General features: G+C 41.2%; 1 protein-coding gene across 1 annotated transcript in view; it reads left to right on the plus strand.

The window, feature by feature from the left end:
- The window catches only part of LOC108637259 (multidrug resistance-associated protein 4-like), a 92,712-nt gene that overhangs the window by 50,648 nt on the left and 23,525 nt on the right, over positions 1-18,539 (plus strand). The window contains exon 12 of the mRNA XM_018056305.1: positions 8,716-8,871. Coding sequence (XP_017911794.1) covers positions 8,716-8,871 — 156 coding nt within the window. The remainder of the gene's footprint in view (positions 1-8,715; positions 8,872-18,539) is intronic.

The raw sequence follows: 18,539 nt of genomic DNA on the forward strand, positions 1-18,539 counted from the left end.
ATGATGCAAAAAAAAAAAAATTATCGAGCTTGGTTACACACCACGTGAATGTACTGAACATTAAACCATCCACTTAGAAATGGTTAAGTAGTTAAATTTTATGTTATGCGAACTTTATTGTAATTAAAATGTAAGATAGCATCTGTGCATGTTTTGTAATTTGAGGTCTCTATCTCACGGTACCTTGAGGCTTTTTAAAATCAAGGAGCATCTTATTTTCATGTTTGTTCCCTAGAAAGTGGCATTCTGCAGGGCTTAGAGAGGGTGCTGAGGGACTGCTGTCTGCAAGGGTGAGTAACACACAGGTGTGAGCAGCCAGTAACCAGAACATGCACACACGACAACTGCATGAACAACTAAAAGAACTGCTCTTTAACTCTTTCCACCACAACCCGCTAGTGGACTATAGCTGTAATTTAATGAATGATATCCTTGTAACATGAAATACATATTCAACTTATTGCCAAATGATACCCAGGGAGCAGCTTCAGTTAGTTGCAGCGTTAAAGATGACTCATAATTATTTCCAGTTCCATCGCAGTTCAGGAAGAGGCTGAGGACTGTTTTGTTGGGAAAACATTAACCACAGCTCTTGATACACTCCTGTCCCTGAGAGCACTGGAGGTGATGTTAGCTTACTCTCAGACAGTGTGTCTGTCAGATTTCCTGTTGTAAATGCGATTCTGTTAACTTGCACTTGTCTTAATTTTCCCCAAAGCCATAAAATAGGAATTATTTAAGAAACTCTGCAGCACAACTTACGAACATAATAGATTCTATTCTTCCTTCTTAAAAACTGCAAATCATAGGACTATTGAGATTCCAAAATATTTGAGAACAGATTGAATTTAGAAACTGAATTAATGACTGTGGTAGCTTGACTTTTGATCTCTGACTTGGTCTATTCCCTGTATCACAGATCAGTTCAGTCGCTCAGTTGTGTCCAACTCTTTGTGACCCCATGGACTGCAGCACCAGGCCTCCCTGTCCATTACCAACTCCTGGAGCTTGCTCAAACTCATATCCTTGAAGTTGGTGATGGCATCCAACCATCTCATCCTCTGTCATCCCCTTCTGCCTTGACAACGCTAGCTTCATTTCTGTGTTTGGAGATAATACCCATGCAGTGTGTTCAGGAAGTGATTCTACTCCACCTGTGAACATCCCAGGTTTCCTTCCCTGCTAATCTGTCTCACCCCATCACTCTGGGTCACCCCTATGGTGCTGGGTTTGACTGAAAGAGGCTGCTGTGGGGGATGTGGGAGTGAGCCTGCCCAGCCAAAATGGGGCTTTATTCTCTTTCCATTGTTTCCTCTGCTGTCCTGATTCCTGAAAGTTAGAGTCAATAGGAAAATGTAGTAGGTACTACATAGAATTCTAATTCATGGAAGAAATAGCAAGTAAAAATAAAGACCTCAGATGAGGTAAATAGCACCTTAATCTTCCCAGTTAGATTCTGAACACAGGTTACAGTTTTCATTTAGATGGTTTTGTGGTTGATTTAATGATTTTAGAGTTCTGGGACATTTTAAAGCATTTATCCAGCTCTCACGATAGACTGGTTTTGGTTTGTTATTTTTTTTCTTGCTCAGAGCTCTTACTTCTATAATATACTTTTAGAGATGCTTACTAGACCTTGCTGTAATGTGCAAAAATATTAGTTTCCTACATTTTCTCCTTTTTTACATAGTATCTCCTCAGCAACCCCTCTCCTCACTCCAGATTGTCCCACTTCCCTTCAGTTCAGTTCAGTTCACTTCAGTTGTTCAGTCATATCCGACTCTTTGCGACCCCATGAATCGCAGCATGCCAGGCCTCCCTGTCCATCACCATCTCCCGGAGTTCACTCAGACTCACGTCCATCGACGGCTTTCTAATTTCTTGTGACTCAGACTGTGGTGTCAGGGCCAGCAGCTCCTACCTCTCTTGGAGCTTTCTATAAATGCAGAGTCTCAGGCCCATCCGGACCTCTTACTCATTTGAACAAGACCTTCTGGTAAATTCCTTTCTCTCCCATAGGCATTTCTTATGAGTGATAACCTGTGATTTCTATTAAACATCCTTTGACAGGTTGAAGTTGAGCTCAGAAGTTACCCAAGTCCCTGTTATGACTGAGCATGAGGCTCTAGAAAGTTCTGTGCCACTTCCCCTATAGATTTACTCACCTTCAAATTCCGCAAATTGCGCTTATGCTTTATAATTCAACTCTGTGAGATTCCACTGCATTTCTTTGCATCCTCTTGGTGGAGTCTCGTCTTCATCACTGGCAGTTTTCATCCTGCTCCTACCTTCCCCACACAAGCTTCCTACAGGGACTGGAGGGATTTCCCACAGGCTCAGCCCTGCCTGGACCTGGAGTCAGAGACAGCCTTGTGCAGCAGTGTGTGTGCGGCTCTTTCACCACCTGATGGGATAAAGAATGAGTCTCGCTCCCCAAGCAGGGCAGGAGGTCTGTTTGGTTTGTCTCCTGGGGAACCATTGCCCCACCAGGCTGCAGGTTTCTCTTCCAGCCCACCTGGGGTGCTGGTTCTTCCTGCTGACAGCCAGCCACCTGACCTCAGGTACTCTCTTCCTCAGTGATGTCATCCCTCTTGTCCCACTCACCGTGTTATATGTACCCATGTCCACATCACGCTTCACCTCTCTGGCCACAGGATCTCTATGGTAGGCCTGTTCCTTTAACTGCAGCTATACCTCTCCCCACTTTCTCTGTTCTAGCTATACAGAAACATGATAAGATACCAGGCCATCCAGGTTTAAGAAGTTCATCAGCAGAATGGAAAAGAGGCTGACAGATGTGGGTTTGAGTCTCATCCTATAGAGATGGGAATACCAGATCACCTAATCTGCCTCTTGAAAAATCTGTATGCAGGTCAGGAAGCAACAGTTAGAACTGCACATGGAACAACAGACTGGTTCCAAATAGAAAGAGGAGTACGTCAACGCTATATATTGTCACCCTGCTTATTTAACTTATATGCAGAGTACATCATGAGAAACGCTGGGCTGGAAGAAACACAAGCTGGAATCAAGATTGCCAGCAGAAATATCAGTAACCTCAGATATGCAGATGACAGCACCCTTATGGCAGAAAGTGAAGAGGAGCTAAAAAGCCTCTTGATGAAAGTGAAAGAGGAAAGTGAAAAAGTTGGCTTAAACCTCAACATTCAGAAAACGAAGATCATGGCATCTGGTCCCATCACTTCATGGGAAATAGATGGGGAAACAGTGTCAGACTTTATTTTTTGGGGCTCCAAAATCACTGCAGATGGTGACTGCAGCCATGGAATTAAAAGACGCTTACTCCTTGGAAGAAAAGTTATGACCAACCTAGATAGTATATTCAAAAGCCGAGACATTACTTTGCCGACAAAGGTCCGTCTAGTCCAGGCTATGGTTTTTCCTGTGGTCATGTATGGATGTGAGAGTTGGACTGTGAAGAAGGCTAAGTGCCGAAGAACTGATGCTTTTGAACTGTGGTGTTGGAGAAGACTCTTGAGAGTCCCTTGGACTGCAAGGAGATCCAATCAGTCCATTTTGAAGGACATCAACCCTGGGATTTCTTTGGAAGGAATGATGCTGAAGCTGAAGCTCCAGTACTTTGGCCACCTCATGTGAAGAGTTGACTCATTGGAAAAGACTCTGAAGCTGGGAGGGATTGGGGGCAGGAGGAGAAGGGGATGACCGAGGATGAGATGGCTGGATGGCATCACGGACTCGATGAACGTGAGTGTGAGTGAACTCCGGAAGATGGTGATGGACAGGGAGGCCTGGCGTGCTGCGATTCATGGGGTCACAAATAGTCAGACACGACTGAGTGACTGAATTGAACTGAACTGAACCAAAATTTCAAGCAGACTAATTAAGCCTCAGTCTTCTTTTGGAAAAATGGAATTGATAGGACCTAACCCCTAGGCTTGTTGTACGACTTAAACAAGATAAGACATGTAAAGCACCCAGCACATGGGTCAGAGTAAGTGCTTGACCAATGATGGTTATAGTTTTTATACTGTATAAAATGACCATAACCACTTACATGGTGGAAGTTGTTGTCTGTCCCATAAGAATGAAGTGTTGGCCATTTGAAGTTTTATTTATGGCTGTAGGATCCGTCTACCATGTTTCTTTTTGTCCAACTTATCATATGTCTAAATAATATGATGATAAATTTTCCATAAATTCTCTGGCCTGATTAAAAATCTCAGCTTTCTGCAGAAGCTTCTTTGTCTCAGGGCTCCACAGGGAATAAAAATCAGAAAAAGTCAAGTCCAATACAGATCCTGCTGTCAACATATACAGGCCAGTTGAAGAAACAAGAAAATAGGTATATTCTGTAAGCTAGAAGGTTATCAGAATTTTTATATAAATTTAGGAAAAGATAATACAACACCTGTTAATATTGAGATAAGCACACATAGGGGACAGGGAGAGCATTTCTGAAGAATCAGTCACGTGAGACAGACTCAGTGATGTGTGGTCAGGGCTTCAGCAGGTGGAAATGCATGTGAAAGCCATTCTGGGAGGTGAGACCAACATGAGCAAAGGCACGATGCCCTGATCCAGTGAGTGGAGAACTAGGCACCTGCAGGGCATTCAGGGAAAAGAACTACCAGGTGTGTAACACACATTTTCATATCCAACCCTCGCAACTACCTAGTGACCCCAAGGAAGCTGACTCATGGACATGAAGGATGGAGAGGTCAGTGGGGACAGTTCTGTAGAAGAGATATCCTGGAGTGGAGTGACACAGAGCCAACCTTTGGGGTTTAATCTGAGAAGTGAGAGCACGTGGACCCGAGTGGGCAGGTGCAGGGGACAGGGAGTCAGGAGCTGTTGTGTTTCCAGTAAGACGTCCTGGGAAATAGACTCCACTTTTTGGAATCAAACTGATGTTAATTAAAACAAAGCTATAATACCCAGGTTTATGAATGTGCAGGGAAACAGGTGGAAGTTGAAAATGGTATCATTTTTCTGGAGGTTGGCAATACTTAGCAGCTTTCTCTTAAAATGTACGTACCTTATTCTCAGCAATTCCACATCTGAGAATTTATCTGAAAGAAATAATTAAGGTTGTTTGCAGAGACTGAGCCTCAGGGATATTTGACACAGTTATTTATGATAGCAAAATATTGGAGATTGTCTAAATATCTACCAGTAGAAGTTTGTTAAATGATCACATATACTGTAATGTTATATAGCCATTTAAAATAAATATTTTTATGAAATTCTAAATGAAGATACATTATAACAGTTCAGTTGAGTTCAGTTGCTCAGTCGTGTCCAACTCTTTTTGACCCCATGGACTGCAGCATATCAGGCCTCCCTGTCCATCACCAACTCCCGGAGCCTACTCAGACTCATGTCCATTGAGTCAGTGATGCCATCCAACCATTTCATCCTCTGTCATCCCTTTCTCCTCCAACCTTCAATCTTTCCCAGCATCAGGGTCTTTTTCAATGAGTCAGCTCTTCACATTAGGTGGCCAAAGTATTGGAGTTTCAGCTTCAACATCAGTCCCTCCAATGAACACCCAGGACTGATCTCCTTTAGGATGGACTGGTTGGATCTCCTTGCAGTCCAAGGGATGCTCAGAAGTCTTCTTGAGCACCACAGTACAAAAGCATCAATTCTTCGGCACTCAGCTTTCTTTATAGTCCAACTCTCATATCCATACATGACTACTGGAAAAACCATAGCCTTGGCTAGATGGGCCTTTGTTGGCAAAGTAGAATAAAATAAAAATTTGAAATTCTAAATGAAGATACATTATGTTCATACTAATCATATTTTGTTTAAATATGTAAATTTGTATCTTTAAGACCACATAACACAAATCTGGAAAATCAAAACATCAACATCTCAAGATTGGTTTTATCAGACTTCTAGGGTATATCTAGTCTTTATTTACTTTTCAAATTCATTTGCACTGATTATGATTAAGAAAAGAGTTTGTTTTATTTTGTTTTTTAAACGATAATGCATCCTGACACCCGGGTGGTGAATGTGGACTTTAAAGTGAGGGATCGAGCCATGAAACACTGCAAGAGTAGAGTCTTCAGGGCTTGTCAGCATGCTGGACTCAGGGAAAGCTGGAAGGAAGGTGGACAGTTGTGCCTATGAGCCTGGGAAAGAAGCAGAGTGGGGAAGTCAGAGGACATGGCTGTTTTATGTGGGGCATCAGATGTTGATCATGTTGAGTTTGATGTGTGAAGAGAGATCCAGGAGCAAGTGTCTAACAGGTTGTTGTGGTCATCAGAGATGAACCCTGGCCTGGTTCCCTGCACATTCACAAACCTGGGATTTATAGCTTAATTTTATTGGACATCAGTTTAATTTCAAAAAGTGGTATCATTTTCCCATGACATCTTGCTGAAGACACAACAGCTCCTGTCTTCCTGTCTTACACTTCCCACTCTGATCCAAGAGGTAGGAAAAACAGAAAGGAGCTGTTGTGAAGCAGCTAAAGTAAGATTTTTTCCAAGTGTCTTTGGTGTAAACTTACTGATACTGGTGACACTTTCCGTGTGGAATTGGTAAAACCCATTGGTGACCCAGATAAGACATTCAGACTATATTTATAGGTTTAATGATTTAACTGTAGAATTAGCCAGAGCCAGGTTTTTTTTTTTTTTTTTTTCCTTTGAGTTGCCTTTTTTGGAGGGGATGTGTGGCTATATAGCATGTGCGATCTTAGTTCCATACCAGGGATTGAACCCAAGTCCCTTGCAGTGGAAGCTCAGAATCTTAACCACTGGACTGCCCGTGAAGTCCTTTGTTTCTTATTATTCTCCTCACTGGAGTTTGGAGCTCACAGTCCTGTGGTCATGACTGGCGTTCAATGCCCCTACATATCTCAGCCCATTATCCAAAGTCTACAAATGTTCCCATTTGCACAGATGGATCAGTGTCAGTAGAGCTCATAACATGGGAACATACACACATTCTCATGGATACAGTTGTCACCTGTGTCTTAACATGTGTTGATTTATGTATGAGAACACCCAGACAGACGCATATTTTTATTGTGCTTCACAGATAATGCTGCTTCTTTTTCTTTTTTTTAACAAACTGAACATTTACAACAACTCATTTTTGAACAAGTACATTGGCACCATTTTCCCTACAATATTTGCTAACTTCATGCCTCTGTCAACTTTTGGTAATTCTCACAATATTTCAAGCCATTTTATTATTATTAAACTTGTTTTTCTGATCTGTCATCAGTGTTTTTTAGTGTTACTACCCAATAAAGGCTTAGATGGTGGTTAGCATTCTTTTAGCAATCAGTATTTGAAAATTAAGGTATGAATATTGTTTTTCATACATAATACTATTGTGCACTAAGTAAACTACAACATAGTATAAACATAACTTTTTACAAAATAATTTTATTTATTTATCTTTGGCTGGGCTGGGTCTTTGTTGCTGCTCTGGTTTTTTCTCTGGTTGGAATGAATGAGGGGTCACTAGTTGCAGTGAGCAGCTCTCTAGTTGCAGTGCCTAGGCTTCTCACTGCGGTGGCTTCTCTTGTTGTGGCTCCCGGGTCTAGGGCGTGTGGGCTTCAGTAGGTGTGGTGCACTGGCTTAGTTGCTCTGTAGCTGTGAGATCTTCCTGGATTAGAGATTGAACCCATGTCTCCTGCACTGATAGGTATTAGTTGCTTAGTTGTGTCCAACTCCGTTGTGACCTCATGGATTGTAGCCTGCCAGGCTCCTTTGTCCATGGAATTATCCAAGCAAGAATACTGGAGTGAGTTGCTATTTCCTTTTCTGGGGGATCTGCCCAACTCAGGGATCAAACCTGAGTCTCCTGCATTGACAGGTACATTCTTTACAATTGAGCCATCAGAAAAGCCTCAATCTTATCGTTAGTGCACTGAATTTCTCTCTGCTTTGGTTTTAATGACTTGACTGACACTTGACATGTATCTTTCCAAGGTGCAATTGCAAGTATTAATTTGTTTATAAAATACCTTTTGAACTGCTCCAGTGAAAGGTCCCATATAAGTAGCAAATGTTGTGTTGATGTTGACTTTATTATGTGTATTTTGTCTACTGTCCTCTATAAGACACTGAGATCTGCATTTTATAATTTTAAGATATTTTCTTTCAAGATATAATATAATTAAGATATTTAATATTGGGAATTTTTTTAGTTTTTCTACCAAAGAATAATTCCTCTTAAATAATTAGGCCCTTGAAGAAGTGAATACTCTTTTTATGTATAATACTTCTAACTTTATTTGTTGATATCTCCATAAAATTAGTCACATAATTCTCCAGGTCAAATTACTCAGGCTATAGAAATAAAGCTAATTTAAAGGCTGACTTCTTATGGACCACTTAGGAGATCGCTGGCCTTTCACTGCCAGCAGATTGTCATTTTTAACTCTTCTTGGGACTAGGGGGCTCTCAACCAGGGGACAGTTGTCAGTGTCTGAAATATTTGGTTGCCACAGTTGATTTAGGGAGTGCTACTGGTACTGGTATCTAGTGGGTCAAGTTCAAGGCCACTGCTAAGCATCCTACAATACACAGGACAAGCCCTCTTCCCCCAAGAATGAAATCTGGCCCATAAATGTCAACAGTGCCATGACTGAGAAACTTATAGACTACTCTTTATATAGAACTTTTAAAATTCATCATCAATAGCCAGCATTTCTCCCAGGTTTGTTGCATTTTGTTAATTCTTACTCTCTCCTGGATCTCTCTACAGCTTGGCATTGTAGGAAGAACAGGGGCTGGAAAAAGTTCCCTCATCGCTGCCCTTTTTAGACTGTCAGAACCTGAAGGTGGTGTTTGGATTGATGAAATCAGGACAAGAGATATTGGACTTCATGATTTAAGGAAGAAAATGTCAGTTGCACTTCAGGTATGCACTCACATGTTCTTTTCATAAGCCACCTAAGTTTACTTATTTTTTATTTTTATATTTTTCAAATTAAACAAAGGGTTAATCCTTTTTACACCTAGTAGAGCATATTTTTTAGCAGCAGGTATTTTCAACAGATACTTTCATCATATACTAGGTTTTGTTTCTTTGTTTATTTGTTAGTTTTTTGTGCATGTGATTTAATACTTTACTGAGATGGATTTCTGGACTCAAGACTTTTTCAGGTTCCACAATTTTATCCACTGATAACCACATAATTCTGAGAACAAAACAGTAAATTGTTTGTTTAGCGCTGGAGAGGTTTCTATAGGGAAATGAGAATTTTAAGTGTCTTCCAGATAGAGCTTTGCTGTAGGAAATGAGGACATCCTTTCAAAGGTGATTGTGTCCCTGGAGGGTGTTCTGTGAAACTGTGGGGCTTTGAGAATTGCAGAGTGTATGGATGCTATGGGGAGACTTTGACAAATCAGCCGTTAATAAGTAATTTTCTCCAGGCAGTCAGTACAGAATAGTGAGGAAGAGAAAGGGACTTGGAATTCCACCTCTGTGCTCCTCAGTTTTCTGTCTTATAAGGCAGCTAACAATACCAACCCTTCAAGGTGTTCTGATGGCAAAATAGATCGGTGCATGGTATAGAGTGCTTCACCCTGAGACCCAATGTGTGGCTGCTGTGATGGTGCAGCACTGAATTGACCATCTCTCCCTCAGCTCTGATTCTGTTTTCTTTTCTTCTGCTTCTTAAAGAAGTATGACTTTCAGAGAGTGTGTTGGAAATTGAATTATGTGCACAGTAGAAGCTCCTGTCTTTCCTTGTGATTTATCCACTCAACATACTTTAGTGAATATTTACTGAGCAATTACCATCCTCCAGGTATGCTGTTGTTGTTCAGTTGCCCAGTCGTGTCTGACTTCGTGACCCCATGGACCTCACCATCTCCCAGAGTTTGCCCAAGTTCACGTCCATTTCGTATGGTGATGCCATCCATCCATCTCACCCTCTGTTGCCCTCTTCTTCTTCTGCTTTCAGTCTTTCCCAGCATCAGGGTCTTTGCCAATAAGTCAGCTGTTTGCATCACGTGGCCAAAGTATTGGAGTTCAGCTTCAGCATCAGTCCTTCCAGTGAGTATTCAGGGGTGATTTCCTCTAAGATTGACTGGTTTGAACTCCTTGCAGTCCAAAGGACTCTCAAGAGTCTTCTCCAACACCACAGTTGGAAAGCATCAATTCTTTGGTGCTCTGCTTTCTTTATGGCACAACTCTGACAACCATACATGACCGCTGGAAACACCATAACTTTGACTATACAGACGTTTGTCAGCAAAGTGATGTTTTTGCTTTTTAACACACTGTCCAGATTTGTCATAGCTTTCTTGCCAAGAAGCAGCCATCTTCTAGTTTCATGGCTGCAGTCACCATCCACAGTGACTTTAGAGCCCAAGAGGAGGAAATCTGTCACTGCTTCCACCTTTTCCCTTCTATAGGCCATGAAGTGGTGGGGCTGGAAGTCGTGATCATAATTTTATTAATATTTAGTTTTAAACTGGCCTCTTCACTCTTCTCCTTCACCCTCATCGAGAGGTTTTTTAGTTCCTCTTCCTTTCTGCCATTAGAGTGGTATCATCCACATATCTAAAGTTGTTGATGTTTCTCCTGCCAGTCTTGATTCCAGCTTGTAACTCATCCAGCCCAGCATTTCTCATGATGTTCTCAGCGTATACATTAAATAAACAGGGTAACAATAAACAGCCTTGTTGTGCTCCTTTCTCAATCCTGAACCAGTCAGTTGTTCCATGCAGTGTTCTAACTGTTGCTTCTCGACCCGCATACAGGTTTCTTAAGAGACAAGTAAGATGGCCTGGTATTCCTATCTCTTTAAGAGTTTTCCCAAAATTTGTTATGATCCACACAGTCAAAGGTTTTAGTATAGTCAATGAAACTGAGGTAGATGTTTTTCTGGAATTCCTTTGCTTTCTCTAAGATCCAGCAAATGTTGGCAATTTGATCTCTGGTTCCTCTGCTTTTCTAAACCCAGCTTGGACATCTCGAAGTTCTTGGTTCATGTAATGCTTCAGCCCAGCATGCAGAATTTTGAGCATAACCTTATTAGTGTGGAAGATGAATGCAATTGTCCAGTAGTTTGAATATTCTTTAGTATTCCCCTTCTTGGGTATTGGGATGAGAATTCACCTTTTCCAGTCCTGTGGCCAGTGCTGGGTTTTCCAAATTTGCTGACATACTGAGTGCAGCACTTTGATAGCATGATCTTTTAGGATTTTGATAGCTCTACTGGAATTCCCTTGCCTCCACTAGCTTCGTTTGTGCATGCCAAGTCGCTTCAGTTATGTCTGATTCTCCGCAGATCCTATGGACCGTAGCCTGAGGGGCTACGGTCCATAGCATTCTTCAGGCAAGAATTCTAGAGTGGGTTTCCATGCCCTCCTCCAGAAGATCTTCCCAACCCAGGGATCAAACCCACGTCTCTTATGTCTCCTGCATTGGAAGGTGGATGCTTTACCACTAGTGCCACCTGGGAAGCCCAACTTTGTTGGTAGTGATGCCTTCTAAGGCCCACTTGACTTCATACTCCAGAATGTCTGGCTCTGGGAGAGTGACCACAGCATGGTGGTTATCTGTGTCATTAAGATCCTTTTTGTACAGTTCTTCTGTGTATTCTTTTCATTTCTTCTGATATCTTTTGCTTCAGTTAGGCCTTCACCATTTCTGTCCTTGACTGTGTCCAGGTATATAGCCAAGGGCAATGTAGGCAGATGTCTTGATCTTCCATCCTGCCCTATGTTTTGAGAGACTTGCTGTTTTCCTTTTTTATTTGAGGTTTTATTTTTGTACTCCATAATCATCTGCTTATCAAACAGAGCTCAGAAAACACCCTCTTGAGATGGGAAACAGAGAAGAGATGAGACACAAAGAGCCAGGGGAATGTGCTTCCTGGAATCTGGGTGTAACGTGCCCTGAAACGCCTGTTTATTAGGAAGCATTTCAGCATGGCACCCAAAGGGAGGGAGAATGTGGGCTTGGGCCTTATGACTGAGTACAGCTGTGGCTACCTACCTGTGGCCTCTAAAATGCCTGGAATTACTCTAAGTACTCTTTTTTTTCTAATTAATTTATTTTTAATTGAAGGATAATTGCTTTACAGTATTGTTTTGGCTTCTGCCATATATCAACATGGATCAGCCATAGGTATACATATGTCCCTTCCCTCTTGAACCTCCTTCCCACCTCATCCCACCCCTCTAGGTTATCACAGAGCACCAAATTTGAGTTTCTTGCATCATACAGCAAATTTCCACTAGCTATCTAATTTTACATATGGTAATGCATATGTCTAAGTACTTTGGAAACCAAGATATAGCTTTTTCAGACTCCAGTGAAATGCTACTCATACCCCTTAAGACATCTGCTATCAAAAAAGAAAAATGAAAGAGAGAAATAAAGAATGGGTTGGCAGTATTGGCAAGGATGTAGGGAAATTAGAATCCTTGTTCATTGCTGGTAGGAATGTAAGATAGTGCAGCAACTGTGGAAAACAAGTTGGCCAATTCTCAAAAAAGTTAGATAGAATTATTATATGATCTAGCAATTCTACTTTAGAGTGTAAACCCAAAAGAATTGAAAGAAAGATCTTGAAGTGATACCTATACTTGTATGTTCATAGCAGCATTATTCTCAGTAGCAAAAAATGTGGAGGCACTTAACGGTCCATTGACTGATGAATTGATAAGCAAAATGTAGTGGATATATGTATACAGTGGAGTATTATTCAGTCTCAAAAAGGAAGGAAATTCTGACTTGTGCTACAACACAGATGAACCTTGAGGAAATTAAGCTAAGTGAAATAAGCCAGTCACAAAGCACAAATACTGTATGATTCTACTAATATGAGGTACCTAGAGTACTGAATTCATGGGGACAGGAAGTAGAATGGTGGGTGCCAGGAGCTGCTCGCTGGGAGTGGGAGTTGTTGTTTAATGTCTACAGATTTTCAGTTCTGAAAGACGAAAGGAGTTCTGTGGCAGGATGGTGATGATCGCTGTGCAACAGTGTAAATGTACTCAATATCTCTGAACTGTGCACTTACAGCTGGGTCAAGCTAGTAAATTTCATGTGTATTTTACCACTATTTTAAAAAATTTTAAAGGTATCCCTTTCAGAAAAAATGGGAAGAACTTTTTAGCACTTTTAGTCTCCATATTTAAAGATTCCTTCTGGCTATTTAATTCGTGACTTCTGGTTACAGTAGAAAATAAATGAGTTTTAGATTCCCAAGTTTACATTTTGATGTACTCATCTCTGGAAATGTCCAAGTGAGATTGGTTAGTAGAAATAAAGGGCATGTCTGTAGAGTCCTTTCATTTCCTTTGATGCAAAGGCTTTTGAAACATATACTGCCTTATTTTTAAAGGTTCTTAATTAGAAAAAAATGTATGCTTGTGTACATAAAACAACTCCATAAGTAAAGAAATAACATTGGAAGATCCTTGGCTCTGCCAGTAATGTTTGGAAGCACATCTGAGCAAAGACTAAAACATACCTTTGCATCAACATGGTCTGGTTCTGTTCTGTTCTGTTGATTTCCGCCCTTCCTTTGAGCATGTTCAACATACACACTCCAGAGAACATCCTTACAAAATAGTGCCAAGCTTAGTATACATGTAGGTTCCTCTCTATATGCCTTTGTCTCTAAGCTACAATACTGGTTGATAAAAGAAGGGTATCTGTAGAGAACTTGCAATGTGCAAAGTTCCCAGGAAATCATTCCAGAGGCAGCTAGGGAGAGAATGTTTGTGTAGACGAGTGTCAACGTGACCCGCAGATTTATTCCTGCTCTGCCTCAAGGACTGTGGGCCTTGATGACATTACTCAGCTTCCAGACTTCAGGGTCCTCATCTTTAAACCAGGTCTTGGAATCATTGCACACACAGATGTGTTGTGAAGATGTATCTGGGCTTCCCAAGTGGTGCTAGTGTACAGGACTGCCTGCCAATGCAGGAGACATAAGAGATGCAGGTTCAATCCCTGGGTCAGGAAGGTCTGCTGGAGGAGGGCATGGCAACTCACTCCAGTATTCTTGACTGGAAGATCCCTTGGAGAGATGAGCCTGGTGGGCTACAATCCATGGGGTCACAAAGAGTCTGACATGACTGAAGCGACTTAGCACACAACTGGGTGAGAGGTTTGTGTCCATGTCTGTCTGGTTGGGAATGCTCAGTCATCAGGATCTGTTATTATTCTTAATGATTGGGTTACTGGCCTTGAATATTATTTCTGCTTAAGTAAAAAGAGTAATACTTTCTGGAATGACTTTACTCTTTAATTTCTCATATGTGTTCATGGTGCTTGGTGATTATATTTATTGTTTATAATATAAACTAAATTGTTTGTATAAATATAAATAGTAGAGCAAAAAGCAAAAATTTAAAAAAAAAAAACACAATAGGAATTTGTGGGAAGGTGTAACAGAGACCTGTGTATCTAACATTTCCACCAAAGGCAAAAAGAGAGAATGACACTTCTTGTACTTTGATTTTATTTTCCCCTCTCAGCAGCTTCTTTCCTGACCACCACCTTGTACACATTGTTACTTACCAGTCTTCCACCAAGACCAATGGCCTTTTTCTCTCAGCCCTCCCCATAGTCTTGGCTATTTTCTTTCTCTCCTTGAGGATCTGCTTGAGGATACAGAAATGTAGCTCTCATTTCTGCTCTTCTGTGCGTATTACAGTCCCTGACAAGTACTGATAAGAATTCCTAACATTTGTGGAATCATTAACATGTTTTAACCCCTTATCCTACCATTTCCTGCTTAATCCTCACAATTCTGTAGTTATCTTTAACTAACAGATTTAAAAACTGAGGCCCTGGGGGCTTGTCTCACTTATCAAGGGGCAGAGCCAGGAGTCAGATTTTGTGTGTGTCTGATTATTTTTCACAGTGTTTCAATTGTATAGCAAAGTAGTACTGTGTATTTCTTAAGCACAGATTTTTAACTTATCCTACTCCTCTACTCTCCTCTTTGGTAACCATTAGTTTGTTTTCTATGTTTGTGAATCTGTTTCTGTGTGTGCTGTAAATAAGTTCATTTCTATCAATTTTTAAGAGTCCACATATATAAGTGATCATATATGATATTTGTCTTCTCTCTGCTGACTTATTTCACTTGGTCTCATAATCTCTAGGTTCATCCATGTTGCTGCAAATGGCATTATTTCATTTTTTTTATGGCTGAATAATATCCTCTGTGTGTGTGTGTGTGTGGATACATCATATCTTTATCCATTCATCTGTCCATGGACATACCTTGGCTATTATAAATAGAAAAGTTGTGAAAACTGGGGTGCATGTATATTTTTGAGTTAGGGTTTTTATGTTTTCCAGATATTTGCTGAGGAGGGGAATTGCTGGATCACACAGTAACTCTTTTTCAATTCCTTAAGGAACCTCCATATGGTTTTCCATAACAGCTGCACCAATTTACATTCCCACCAACAGCGTGGAAGGTCCCCTTTCCTCCACACCTCTCCAGCAATTTATTATCTGTAGATGTTAAATGATGCGTTATTCTAACCAGTGTGAGGTGATACTTCATTGTAGTTTTGATCTGCATTTCTCTAATAATTAGTGGCTATAAAGAAAACTCAGCACAGAAGAATTAATGCTTTTGAACTGCGATGTTCAAGAATACTCTTAAGAGTCCCTTGGACTGCAAGGAGATCAAACCAATCAATCCTAAAGGAAATTAGTCCTAAACTATTAATTAGAAGCGTTTTCTGATAGGGAAATGAGAATTTTAAAGTGGTTCTTCAGATAGAGCTTTGCTGTAGAGAAATGAGGACATCCTTTCCAAAGGTGATTGTGTCCCTGCGAGGGTGTTCTGTGAAACTGTGAGGGCTTAAGGAATTGCAGGAGTGTATGGATGCTATGGAGGAGACTTTGCACAAATCAAGCCCGTTAATAAGTAATTTCTTCTCAGGCAGTCCAGTACAGAATATAGTGAGGAAGAGAAAAGGGACTTTGGAATTCCACATCTGATGCTCCTTCAGTTTTCTTGTCTTATAAGGCAGCTAACAATTACCAACCTTCAAGGTGTTCTTGTGCAAATATAGATCGGTGCATGGTAATAGACGTGCTCACCTGAGACCCAATGTGTGGGCTGCTGTGACTGTCAGCACTGAATTTGACCATCCTCCCTCAGCTCTGATTTCTGATTTTTTTCTTTCTGCTTCGTAAAGACAGATATGGACTTTCAATGAGAGGTGTGTTGGAAATGAATTTTATGTGCACAGTAGAAGCTCCTGTCTTCTTTGTGAATTTATCCATCAACATACTTAGTGAATATTACTGAGCAATTACCATCCTGCAGGTATGCTGTTGTTGTTCAGTGCCCAGTGTGTCTGACTTCGTGCCACCATGGACCTCACCATCTCCCAGAGTTTGCCCAAGTTCACGCCATTTCGTATTGTGGATCCATCCATCCATCTCACCCTCTGTTGCCCTCTTCTTCTTTCTGCTTTCAGTCTTTTACCCAGCAATCAGGGGTCTTGCCATAAGTCAGCTGTTTTGCATCACGATGGCCAAGTATTGGAGTTTCAGCTCAGCATCAGTTCCTTCCAGTGAGTATTCAGGGGTATTTTTCCTCTAAGATTGAACTGGTTTTGAACTCCTTGCAGTCCAAAGGACTCTCAAGAGTCTTCTCCAACACCACAGTGGAAAGCATCAATTCTTTGTCTCTGCTTTCTTATATGGCACAACTCTGACAACCATACATGTACCGCTGGAAACACCATAACTTTGACATATACAGGACGTTTGTCAGCCAAAGTGATGTTTTGCCTTTTTTAACACACTGTCCAGATTTGTCATTAGCTTTCTGCCAAGAATGCAGCCATCTATCTAGTATTCATCAGCTGCAGTCACCATCCACAGTGACTTTAAGCTCCCAAGAGAGGAAATCTTCACTCCTTCCACCTATTTCCCTGTCTATAGGCATGTAAGTGGTGCGGCTGAGAAGTTCGGTGATCAATAATTTTAATTAATATTTAGTTTTAAACTGGCTCGTTCACTCTGTACTCCTATTCACCTCATCGAAGAGGTTTTTTAGTCCGTCTTCCTTTCTGCATTAGAGTCCGGTATCATCCACATATCTAAAGTCTGTTCGATGTTTCTCCTGCAGTCCTTGATTCATTCTTTGTAACTCATCCAGCCCAGCATTTCTCATGGATGTCTCAGCGTATACATTAAATAAAACAGGCGGGTAACAATACAACAGCCTTGTTGTGCTCCTTTCTCAAATCCTGAACCAGTCAGTTGTCCATGCAGTTGTTTCTAATGTTGCTTCATCGACCGCATACCAGGTTCTTAAGAGACAAGCTAATATGAGCCTGGTATTCCATATTCATTCTTAAGAGTTTTCCAAAATTGTTATGACATCCACACAGTCAAAGGTTTTAGTATAGTCAATGAGAACTGAGGTAGATGTTTTTCTGCGAATTCTTGCTTCTCTAAGATCAGCATAATGTGGCAATTTGATCTTCTGGTCTCCTCTGCCTTTTCTAAACACCAGCGTTGGACATCTCGAATTCTTGGTTCATGTAATGCTTCAGCCCAGCATGCCAGAATTTTGAGCATAAACCTTATTAGTGTGGAAGATGAATGCCAATTGTCCAGTAGTTTGAATATCTTTGAGTATTCCCCTTTCTTGGGTATTGGGATGAGAATTCACCTTTTCCAGTCTGTTGCAGTGCTGGGTTTTCCGCAAATTTGCTGACATACTAGTTGCGCAACTTTTGATAGCATGATCTTTTAGGATTTGATAGCTTCTACTGGAATTTCACCTTGCCTCCAACTAGGCTTCGTTTGTGCATGCCATAGTCGCTTCAAGTTATTGTCTGATTCTCCCCAATCCTATGCGAACCGTAGCCTGCACGGGCTACTGTCATGCATTCTTCAGGCAAGGAATTCCCTAGAGTGGCGTTTCCATGCCCTCCTCCAGAATCTTCCCAACCCAGGGCATCAACCCACGTCTTCTTATGTTCTCCTGCATTGGAAGGTTGGATCGCTTTACCACGTAGGCCACCTGGGAAGCCCAACTTTGTTGGTATGATGCTCTTCTAAGGCACACTATGACTTCTTACCCAGAATGTCTGGCTTCTGGAGAGTGACCACCAGCATGGGTGTACTGTGTTCATTAAGATCCTTTTTGTACACGTTCTTCTGTTTATTCTTTTCATTCTTCTTGATATCTTTTGCTCAGTTGAGGCCTTCACCATTTCTGTCCTTGACTGTGGTCCTAGGTTATATACCAAGCGGCAATGTAGGCAGATGTCTTGATCTTCCATCCTGCCCTATGTTTGAGAGACTTGCTGTTTTCCTTTTTTATTTTGAGGTATTTATTTTTTACTCCTAATTCATCTGCTTATCAACAGAGTCAGAAAAAACACCCTCTTGAGATGTGGAAACAGAGAAGAGATGAAGACACAAATACGCAGGGGAATGTGCTTCTGGAATACTGGGTGTAACGTGCCCTTGAAACGCCTTTATTAGGAAGCATATTCCATGGCACCAAAGGAGGGAGAATGTGCCGGCTTGGGCCTTATGACTGAGGTACAGCTGTGGCCTTACCTACCTGT

Source organism: Capra hircus, chromosome 12, assembly GCF_001704415.2.
Source record: "Capra hircus breed San Clemente chromosome 12, ASM170441v1, whole genome shotgun sequence".
Lineage (NCBI taxonomy): Eukaryota > Metazoa > Chordata > Mammalia > Artiodactyla > Bovidae > Capra > Capra hircus.